General features: G+C 48.2%; 1 protein-coding gene across 1 annotated transcript in view; it reads right to left on the reverse strand.

Moving 5' to 3' along the window:
• KIRREL3 (kirre like nephrin family adhesion molecule 3) overlaps positions 1-12,009 on the reverse strand; it is a 292,205-nt gene that overhangs the window by 139,298 nt on the left and 140,898 nt on the right. Inside the window, exon 7 of the mRNA XM_077839635.1 lies at positions 841-946. Coding sequence (XP_077695761.1) covers positions 841-946 — 106 coding nt within the window. The remainder of the gene's footprint in view (positions 1-840; positions 947-12,009) is intronic.

The following is a 12,009-nucleotide window of genomic DNA, read 5'->3' on the forward strand; positions in this document are numbered from 1 at the left end:
AAATATCTAGATGAGCTGTTGTACCCCCTAGAAGACCTCTCTGTGTACCCTAAGGGGACACGTATCCCTGGTTGAGATACGCTCTATGCTATGCAGCCGTCAATGATCCTGCATTTTGCCTTATACTGTTCCAATTAAACAGCCTTTGCCCATGGGTACCAAGAGTGCAATAGAAGCCCGGAGATGCTAATGAAGTTATATCTTTCGAAAAGACTGTAAAAAACAATCAAGCCCCAAATTCTCCCATAATAAACTGTTCATTCAGTGTGTGTTTTGATAGTTATGTCCTCAAACATATGGTTACACCACCGTGCTGCCAGGGCTCTAATCCCCTCTAAAGTGCCAGTGAATCTCTGTCCAAGGAGTTTGGTGTGTGCAGCAAAATGCACCCGGCGGCCGATGCAGAGATGGAGTCCATTAACATACAACATCACTATCAATGGGAGAGATTGTGGCTGGAGCACCAGACAGCCTCTCTGGCTGCAGCAGCCCTGCTTAGCCAGGAGAGGGAATGGGTATGCAGGAGCAGGTCCATTCCATTCCAGGAGGGAGTAGTGGTAGCTCTATACCCCAGCTAATGCATCGCATGGTCAGTGCAGCTGGGGCAAAGCCCAGCTTATCCAATCCACAAGAGCAGCTGCCAGTGTGTAGCCACCCATGGTAACAAACACAGCAATACACAATAGCTCCAAAACCACTGGCTGCGCTCAGGCAAGCTACGGGAAGCAGCTCCATACGGCCAGCCAATACAGAACATCAACACGAGCATGACTCCAGTAGGGGGCAGTGTTAAACAGACTCCATAATGAACAGAGGCCAGCTCCTTGCGGGCAATCTTACCTGTACTGGGTTGCTGCTGGGTTGGCCTTGGCAGAGCAGTGAAACTTCACCGTGTTGTCCTCAAGCACTGGCTGGGGCTCTACGGACAAGTTGACGAGAGGCGGGTCTGCAAGGAGACATCGACAATCCATCAGCTGTCACATGGATAAGTGTATTTCGCTGCCAGGGAACGTGAATCGCTCAGCCCCTGCCATGCCTTCTGCTGCAGTGGGTGAACGCTAACTGGCAGGTATGTGACCTAAGTGATTGATTTAACCCTTTCACACCAGAAGTCCAGAGTCCCCAAAGCGTTTGGCGAAGCCATGTGCTCTTTGGGATACAGCAGAAATTGGGGAGTTGGGGCTTACGGGCTCTGTTCCCAACTCTGCCACTTATTTGCTGCATGAGTCTCAGGGTCTCTTTCCCAAATCTGTGCAGGGCCTTTCCACCCCCAGTGCGGCTCAAGGGGCGTCTTTCTTCGCTCCAAGAGACAGAAGGACTAAGAGGCCTTTACCAGGTTCAGAGCCTGCTGTTCCGGAGATCAGCTCAGCGATGGGCTGAAGAGGATGCTTTGGATGGAGCAAGTGCCAGCAAACACTGGGGCATCTGCTGAGTTCAGCAAGGATGGTGTGAAAGGCAGCACAGGGGGGCATTTGCAGCATTGGGGTTAGTTCACAAGTACACTCTGCTCTCCTCAGAGCTTCATGTGTTATTTATATTGCAGGATTATTTGTATAGCAGCAGGAGCTCAGGCCCCATTGTGAAAGGGGCTGTACACATGCATTGTTCAAGACAGTTCTTACCCTAAACTGCTTAGTCTAAATAGACGAGGCAGAGAAAGGAAACAGAACAGAGCAGGGACTAACTTATCCAAGGTCACACAGCAGAACGGCAAAGACAACCCAGGTCTCGGCAGCCCCTAGCTTAGCCACTGGATCACACTGCGGTCCTAGTTTTGGCCACACACCCATCAGGAGCTGCTTGTCTATGGCTGGACTTCTCCTAATTCTGGCTGCGGAGGATGTACCTCAGGGATCCTAACAAAACAGGTCAGCTTTTAGCGTATCACCCCCATGTGTTTCCTACATTTCTCTCTCCTCTCTAAGGAGACTATTAGCAAAAGAACCCCAGACAGTTAGGCCTCTTACATATAGGTACTCAGACTACATCACCAATCTATCTATCTGCAGCACTCATGGATCACTCAGTAGCTCATCATCATTTGCACTCTCCCTGGGAGGTGAGGCATGATGCTCACTGGATCCTCCAGCCAGTCAAAATCCAGTTCAGGCCTGACATTTTTCTCTTTCCCCCGTCTCTTCTCCTGCCTGGTTTTGGCCCTGTCTGTTATCTGGGCAAACACTGGGGCAGAGGCATTGGCTGACCCCTGGCTTCGGAGGCTAATAATTCAGAGATCATCCCAGCTGGAGACAACTCAAGATAAAGAGCTGAAAGATAGATAAAGAAACTAGAACCATCCCGTGCTAAATGACACAGCACAGCAATTATCCTAATGCACACACACATCACGCACAGCCACACACACACAGATATGCACACACTGCACACATCACAGCTCACACAGACACACAAAAACTAGCGTACACACATCTCTCTCTCATACACAAACGCACAACCTGGGCATGTATACACAGGGGCCCACACAAAGACACGTGTCGCACCCTAACATACAGCCACACAATATTCACTCCTAGGCACACTGTGCATAGACACACCCACCCACGCACCCACAAGGCAGCAAGCCAGACTTGTGCAATGTATGCTGAGAATGTGTTTCTCTTCTAGAGCTGCTGAGCCCTCTTGCAATCACAGAACCCAGGCAACAAGCAGCCAGGATGCATTCCTGTCAGCCCAGAGTCCACGTGCTGATCTGCTGCTTACATGTTTGCCCACTACCACACCACACGGACCATCCGCTCCTGCTCTACGGCACTCTGCTCTATCCAAGGCCTCGGAGGCGGATGGCTGATTTACAGAGGTGTTGAGCAACTGCTGCTCCCATCAGTTTTACTTGGAGTTCTGCACCTCTGCAAACCAGGCCCTGGAGTTTCAGTGGGGTCCATCTAAGCCATGTGGGATGGGGACTTTTCCAAGGGAGACTTTCAGTGGTCTGTTTAATGGCCTGGGGCAAGATCCGATGCTCCCACATTGTTCATGTTAATAACTTATGCACTGAATCACAAAAATCAGCTAAGGGTCCAGCACGGGGACTTGCTTGCTAGCTTTCATTTCTAAAGCGAATGGCTCAGGACTTTTACAGCCCATAAGCTCGGAGCACTTCAGGATCCTGCTGGGATGTAGGCTTTGTGATCCCCATTTTACTCACAGGGAAACTCGGCCACAGTATTGGAAATGTGACTTGTGCAAGTACCCACAGAGGTGGGCACAGAACCCAGGAGGCCTGGGGCTCACTGGGACCATCCTGTTGCCACCATCATTTCCAGGATTAGAGCCCTCAAGACTGAAGGCCTCTGTTTATCCCCCACATGTGCCCTGCACACTTCAGCAGCTGGCCTGCTCTCCCTTCATTCTCTCACTAATGGGTCCCACCCTTGACCTGGGAGAATTAGCTATTGGGGAATTCTGTTTTCAAGGCCCATTCAGATCTCAGCCTCTGTGTAAAGGCCAGCAGAAGTACCAGTGATTGCCAATGGGGATGGTGATCTTATAATCTAGACACTTGTTCACTGGCAATGGGTTGGAGGCAACCAAGCCACCCAACAGTGGACAGAAAGTAACAACAGAAAGTGATCACTACTGACCTGAGCCCCTCTATCTTGAGGGCCTTCACTGTTGGAGAAGAGAGAATTTCAAGCCTTTGTTGGCGGAAGAAAGTAAAGCCCTGAGACAGAGTGTGCTTGGGGGTTGGCCCATGACTTTTGGAATGAACTCGCTCAGGAATGAAGACCCATCACAAATCTTCCCACCTTCCATGCCAAAGGCAAAGTGTATTTCTTTGATCTGCAATTCTCTAACATCAGCTTAGAGTAACAGCTATATATCTGCCCCCTCCAAAACAAAGCACTCCCCTGAACACGCTTCTCCCCCTGGGGAGAGGATGAGAAGACAAACACATGACACACATGTGGACACGTCACTTATTTCACTACTGGAAGGCACTCAGCCCCAGATAGGCACCTAAATACCTTTGCCTAACTCCCACTGATTTCTATGGGAGTTGGGCACCTAAATATCTTTGAGGATCTGGGCCTCAGATGCTGCAGAGATGAGCATGGGATAAGAACCTATTTAGTTTAGAATAGAAGAACCATCCTATTAGTTAGATGGGCCTCCTCTAACAGTGACATCACTTTGCATTTCTTTAGTGCCTCTCCTCCCAAAGGATCCAGAAGCACTTTCCAAGCCAGCCGTGCCCATCACATTCCTACACTGCATGGTACTTGATAATATTCCCCTGCTGGCTAGGAGTTCTTAAATCTACCACGATGTAATCCACATACGAGCTCAGACATGACATTTCACATAAAAAAAAAATGGAGGCTTGTGACTCCCATTTAAGGGAATAAACTGTCTTGCTTTGAAATGTTCCTGTCTCACACTGCACTCTGTAATGATGATTTTTTGTGCATCTATTACCTTGAAAGTGGCATTTACTCTCTTTCATCAGCCTAATCATCCCTGCCAAGTCCTAACTGGTGTCACAGACCTTTCTTTAGACTGATACTCTCTGTATTTTGCCTTTTATATGATAAGAGTCTAAAATACTTACTACCCAACATTTAGAAGAGAGGTAAAGAAAAAGAAAAAGAAAAGAAAGCTTCAACAAGGGTTGGACATTTATATGGCTATGAAGACTACCCAGACTTAGTTAATGACAGGGTTATTACACCCCAAGCTTCAGGGTTTAAGCTGATCTCTAATGAACTGAGACCGGGATTGGGGAAGATGATCCCACATCTACTACTGTGGGGTTCTTACATCTTCTACTGAAGCATCTGGCCACTGTACGAGACAGGATATTGGACTACAGGGACCCTGGGTCTGATCCACTTTCACATGTCTTATATTGCTTAGCAAAAGCTCTATAGAGCTTGGCTTTATCAACAAGTCTTCTAGGAAGCCAAGGCATTTCCCAATGTGATGTCCTAGCTTTCTCTGTGTCTGTGTCACTGCCTGCTAGTGTCTGGACCACAGAGAGGATAAGGGATCTACTCCTAGTTCCAATGAAAGGTTTTTGTTTCGTTCACGTGAAGCAGCAGGGATCCAGGCCGTGGTCCAAGGTTGGTGTAGTGACTTTGTTTATAGAACATGGATTCCTTACACTGTGATCTAAGTACCCAGAAATATAAAAGGAGCTCATGACTCAGAGCTCAGTAAGGGTGAGGTTCAATCGGGCCTAGGAGGGTACAGCTGCCTTTGTGAAGAGGCAGGTCCGCAGGGGGACATCCATCCGGGATAGATCTGGATGCTGGGATAGGCATGGCCAGAAAGTCAGTTCTTTTGTATGCTTTGGAGCCTCTCCTGGGGTTAGAAATCAGCCCTCTGCAAGCCATCTTCATGTGCCGCGATCACAGAGGGGAAGTCAGCTGACCACTGCCACCACCTGCACAGATTCCTCATCCTCCACTAGCAGCTTGTTTTCCTATGGGACCTACTGCTAAAAGCAGGGGATCCTCCCACTGCCCTCTTGTAGACCAGTACAAGCGCTCTAGGATGGCACCTGTGCTTGCGTGGGAAATGTCAGTGATGCTGCCCCAGGGGAGGCCACCTTTGGTCTGAAGGCACGGCTGAGAGAGACCTCAGCTGGGATTCTCAACGCTGCCTGTGGGATTTGGATGCCAAGAGCCTATTAAAATGAATGGGAATTGGGTGCTGAAATCCCCTAGGCAGCTTTGAGAATCCCAGCTGTGGTCTCTCTCAGCCATGGTCTCAGCCTTCACACCAATCTCATTCAGCTGCCCTCCTGGCCGACATACTGGGGGCTGAATAGGGGACTTCCGGAGCTATGAGCATGAGCTGCTGCAGCTTGAGCTAACGAGCCAAGGCTCCACAGCTGGGGCTATAACAGATTGGCATTGGCCCAGAGAACGACCTGGAACACACGCTCACCAGTGGCTGACACCAGCATTCGTGGCTCCACTATTCACCAGGGTGGCACCTAAAAGTGGGATGAGTTTCAGAGCTCCCACAGCTCCTGTTGACTTGAGTGGGGACATGGGAACCCTGGGTCATGAGGCTGCTTTTATTTTAGGTGCCTAAATGTGGGGATTTAGGAGCCTAGCTTTAGTCACTCAGAGGGCAAGGTTCTGGCCTTTGTGTATCACACTGGAACCAGGCAGCAGGGCATGAAAAGTAACAAAGGGAGAAGCAGTTGACTAAATTCTTCTGAACCTAGGAAACTGGCTTCCTTTGAATCCTGATTGGAACACATTGCAATGATGCAGCTTCCATCCAAGGAGCTTCTTAACTGTACCCGCCTAGGGGCCCACTGACGTAGGTGAGCATAGCTAGCCAGTTGTATGGAGGGAGGCACTGCTATTAACCCCACATTTCACCCCAGGCATGGAGAGAGTAAAGCCTGGATTGCTCCTCGCCCTGTAGGGATATGCAGGGCATAAGGAGCTTCCCCCTTGTAGAGGGGGATAGACATCATCGCCGTCCTTGTGCTCCCACACACAAGGGCCAGAGGAGCCTAGAGTCCCCAAAGGTCCTCCCATATAGCTCAAGCCATGACCCTGCTGCTTCTTGCATGATCGTCAGTGGAAGAGCCAGGAACAGAATCCCAGGGTCCTGGCTGCAGGCCCATTGGCTTAGCCAAACTGGACATTAGTCACAAATCTGTGACGGTGATTTAACCATTTGAACACTCCACCAAGGGAAGCGGGGGATTCCCCATCTCTTGTTGTTTTCAAATCAAGCCTGGAGGCCTTCCTGGAAGAAGCTTTAACCAAGCACAAGATATGGGGCTGGGTATAGGAGTAAGTGCATGAAATTCTATCGCCGGTGATAGACAGGAAGATCTAATGGTCCCTTTTGGCTTTAAACTCTACACATCCTTGTATCTACGAACCGAAACGTCCTTCCTCCCTCCCAAGGGTGTCCAATGGTCCTGACTGTATCACAAAGGTATTATGATCCAGGTGGCTAGCATATCCACTGTGTTTGCTTCCCCTTAGCTCATGTTTCACTAGCTCTCTCTAGCCTCCTTCTGTCATACTTCTTTCAAACAGGGCTCAGAGAGAGACAGAGAGAGAGAGCAGTTCAGCACTCCACTGGACGTATGCAGGCAGAGTCTTTTTGGTGACAAACTTGACAGCTGCCTCTCATTAATGCTAAGCAGCAGAGTGGGCAGAGCTAGTGGTGGTGGTCAGGGGCATCAGTCCCCAAAGAAGTGGCAGGTCTCCAGGAGATGGGAGCAGAGTATCATTGCTCGGAGCTCACCAGCTTGTCATCCAACGGGGTGTCATTTGTTCATGAGATACCTGCCTCGCTTGCGAAGAAGAAAACACAAAACCCCTTTAGAGTGGCGCAGAATGGGGCTCGTTTGCATGGCGTGTTCTGCAGTGGGTGTCCGTGCTGAATTTGGTTTGTGCTCACCCTTTCCCTGCTAGATATCTGTGAGACTTCCATGAGGAACATTGGTAGGGGGAACCTGTCATTGACAATGTACCATCTCTGCATTCCCAGGGATGCCAGTCGGGCACTTTTTCCGGGCAGAGGTACACTGGAGGGTGCGCTGGTCCTGTAGGCTGAGCGGAGAAGCCGTAAAGTGGTTTGTTGAAAAGCTCCCAGAGCAGCCAGTTCCCCTCCGCCTTGTGAATGAACAGGCTCCTGCATCTATAGAGATGCTGAGTTATGGGCGTTCCTCACATGTGCAATAACCCAAGTGCTCGTCTCATGTGATAGAGACAGGCTAGCTGAATCACACAGCACAGAACAGATGGTGGTGAGATGGATATCCAGGCAAGACAACACAAGAAAGATGCTCCCCAGCTTGGCATTCCCATCAGAAATTTGGAGATGAAGAATGAGACATCTTTAAGGATCCAACAAGCTGCTTTCCCTAGGTTCTCTCTTTAAATTTAGCTTTTTCAGTTAACTTCATGGTGGTGGAAACGTTAACAGCCTTGAAGAATGATATCCTCCTATGATCGACTATTCCCCTGTGTTCACACCCTAAAAGACACTATTGTAATAATGTTTGTCCAAGGTATGCCTTCTGAGGTATCATTTAAAAACTCCTAATTTGCTGATCAGTAATGTCATGGCAAAATGCACATAGCAGTGTTGTGTGTGAAATTATAAACATAAACTGAGATCACGACTAAAAGTATGTTTTCCAGAGAAGTCTAGGGAGTGGCTAAACCAGTTCCTTGGAGACAGAGGGGAAGCTGATGCCTCAGCCAAGTGTAAACAAGGCTAATAGATCATTACCTGCTAGTGGCTATTCTTTGGCAGGGAAGGGACTGGGGCAAAACATCTTAGCAAAGAATCAGCATGGAGTTCCTGCTTGTTGCCTTGCTCCCAGCTGGAAATGCTTCTCAGCGGGGGGACTAGCACCCCAAGATACCCCTTTCTCTCTGCCTATGGCATTCACTGCACCTAAAGAGAAAAAGGTAGTAAGCGTTGGACTATGGGGGAGGGGTTCGGCCAGGAAGACTGCTGAAAACATGTGGTGAGAAACTTTGCTTGAATCTGATACAGTTTGTTAAGCTAGGTATTAGTAAATGCCTTATCTTTATTTTTCTTGTAACCATTTCTGACTGTTATGCCTCATTACTTGTATTCATTGAAAATCTCTCTTTATAGTTAATAAACTTGTTTTACTGTTTTATCTAATCCAGTGTGCGTAAATTGAAGTGTCTGAATAACTATTTGAATTAATGAGCTGCCTTATTGTTCCCGTAAAGGAATAATGAACTTAAAATATTTTGCACAGTCCAGGAGAGGGCTGGGCAGCACAGGACATACAATGCTGGGGGGAAATCTGGGACTGGGGGTGTGTTGGGGTCACCCTGCAGTATAACCCAGGCTGGTGACAGCCAGAGTGTAACCCAAGTGTGGTTAACAGGCTGCAGTTATACCCAGATACTCAGGGTAGGGCTTGTATGCTGAGAGGCTGTGAATGTTCCAGGTGGGAGCTACTTCAGCCACACATTGAAAGGCACCCAAGGTTGCAGGGCAAGGGTGACATGTTAGTCTAGATTGTACCTTGGTATGTCACACCTCCATCTACCCACACACAGGTACAGAATGAGTATGTTTCACTCCCACCCCACTGTACTGTCTTGCCTTGGCCCTGAGCTGGGAGGACCCTCCCCACCAGGGGGATTCATAGATTATGAGGCTAGAAGGGACCATTCGGCTCATCTTAATGTGAGCTTCTGTGTGACCCCAGGCTATAGAACCTCAGAGATTCCTGGCTAACATGCACTTTCCGTGCTCCTCTTGGGGTGGTGCTCTGTCTCCTACTGGTGGCTGGGTCACACCTAGCAGGCAATGAGCTACTAGCTCAGACAACCGAGGTTTATACTCTTAGAAACATAGATCCCAGGTCCAATTCCTGCTGCTGCTGACTCAGCCAGGAGGGTGGTATTACAAGAACAATCCATTTCACCTAAGCCACTGAGCCCCCATCCGACAGCACTTTCCAGTGATAAGAGCTGCAGCCGAGGCTAGTGCACCCACAATGGGCTGAACGCCAGAGAAGAGGCTGGGGAGGAAGAAAGCTCTCCTGCAAAAATAGGCATTGTTGGTCCTTGGTGCCTTCAGGATTGGGTCCAAAGTAAGACAGATGCTGCTCCAGGCTCTCCCTGGTGGTTCCTTAGGGCACACCAAGCGAATCAGAGCTGTGCGGAGCTCACCTCAGACGGAAGACATCCTTTCTGCAGGACCTCACTGGGCTGAGCTCGCTGAGAAGCAAAACAAGGGAGCGGCAGAGTTAGCCCCTGTGAGTGAGCTTGGCAGGATTCATAGGAGTGGGGAGGTCATGCAGAGAGGTGGTCATCTCAGAGGGACAGAAGACAGTAAGACAGAAGAATAAATATCTGGACAGCAAAGCAGGATGCTGAGCTACCTTCTCCTTCACCGGGCTCCCACCTCATTAGGTGGGCAGAATTTACACTGCCAGCTCCCTGCTTTGTTGTGAGCACAGCCACCTGCCTCCTTGATGGGAAATTATGATGGGAAATTACAAGTATTTTCAATTTACCCTAATCTCATTTAAAAATGTGCAATTCAAATGGCAATAAAGGCAGAGCAGTTGGGAATATAAATGAGATGTGCTAACACAACAGCTCAGAGATATATAGCGCGCTCCTAATTCATTTGCAGGTGTCCTGACACTTCCCCATTGTTATACAACAACAGCTAATCACCTTCCTTTGTTAAGTATGAATCACACTTCTCTTTAGTAGCTTCCCCATTGTTTGATGGTTTAGTAGCTGTGTTTAGGATTTATAGAGGAGCCTCTTTGTATAAAAAGGAGCAGGGCTCCCTTCTGCACTTAAAAAATGTAGATAAAAAGAAGAAGGAGAAAATGAATTAAAAAGTCTTTGATCTTTCCTGTCACAAATGGGATTGTGCTTTCTAATGCTCTGGTAATGTTCCAGAGATTCCCCGTAACAAAGGGAGACACCTGCAAATATTTTTAAAAAGACATTTACATAAATGATAACTCACCATAATGTAATGCTACTCAGTTACAATTATAATTCCTTCCTGGCTGCTTGCAATTAATTCAAATGATTGAATTGACTTGACCCAGCCAGCAGCCAACTGGGAGGAGTGCATACATGCATGTCCACGTATACACATATATTGCATAATCTCATTCACCAAACATTATTTGGTATGAACAGGATCAAGACTACTGGCTTGGGCCCCGATTCAGGAAGGCAAATGCCTATCTTTGACCCCTGAGTACTCATTGGCTTCAGTGACTTGGGGGTATGTTTCACTGCAGAGTTAGCAAGGGCTCTTACTTGGGTGTTGTCCCTAATCCCCCTCCTGTCCACACACAGAACCCTCTCACCTGAGTTCAGTGCTGCTAAACCCAGGCCAGCTGGCCGGGTGAGGGGTAAAGGCTAAAGCCCAGGTGCTGCTTCCTCTAGGTCTAGTAGTGAGGACACAGGCTACACACCTTGCGTGCCAGTAGTCCTCCAATTGCCCCCTTGTGCCCGAAAGGACAGACACATTCTCTCACAATTCTTTGGGAAAAAGGCTGAGCTGCTCAGCTTCTTGGAAAGTTAGAGACTAACAAATGTATTTGAGCAGAAGCTTTTGTGAGCTACAGCTCACTTCATCGGATGCATACAGGGGAACATACAGTGGGGAGATTTTACATATACAGAGAACATGACACAATGGGTGTTACCATACCCAGTGTTACGAGAGTGATCAGGTAAGATGAGCTGTTACCAGCAGGAGAGCGGCGGGAGGGGGGGGGGGAAGGGGGGGTGAGAAACCTTTTGTAGTGATAATCAAGGTGGGCCATTTCCAGCAGTTGACAAGAACCTGGGAGGAACAGTCGGGGGTGGGGTGGGGGTGGGGGTGGGGGTGGGAGGGAGGAGACTAAACATGGGGAAATAGTTTTACTTAGTGTAATGACACATCCACTGCCAGTCTTTATTCAAGCCTAAGTTAATTGTATCCAGTTTGCAAATTAATTCCAATTCAGCAGTCTCTCGTTGGAGTATGTTTTTGAAGTTTTTTTGTTAAAGAATTGCCCACTTTTAGGTCTAACCAATTTATTTGAGCATAAGCTTTCGTGAGCTACAGCTCAAGTGAGCAGTAGCTCACGAAAGCTTATGCTCAAATAAATTGGTTAGTCTCTAAGGTGCCACAAGTACTCCTTTTCTTTTTGCAAATACAGACTAACATGGCTGTTACTCTGAAACTTTTAGGTCTGTAATAGAGTGACCAAAGAGACTGAAGTGTTCTCCAACTGGTTTTTGAATGTTATCATTCTTGACGTCTGATTTGTTTCCATTTATTCTTTTACGTAGACTGGAAATAGCCCACCTTGATTATCACTAGAAAAGGTTTCACCCCCGCCCCGCTCTCCTGCTGGTAATAGCTCACCTTACCTGTTCACTCTTGTTACAGTCTGTACAGTAACACCCATTGTTTCATGTTCTCTGTGTATATAAAATCTCCCCACTGTATTTTCCACTGAATGCATCCGATGAAGTGAGCTGCAGCTCACGA

Source organism: Eretmochelys imbricata, chromosome 22 (genome assembly GCF_965152235.1).
Source record: "Eretmochelys imbricata isolate rEreImb1 chromosome 22, rEreImb1.hap1, whole genome shotgun sequence".
NCBI lineage: Eukaryota > Metazoa > Chordata > Testudines > Cheloniidae > Eretmochelys > Eretmochelys imbricata.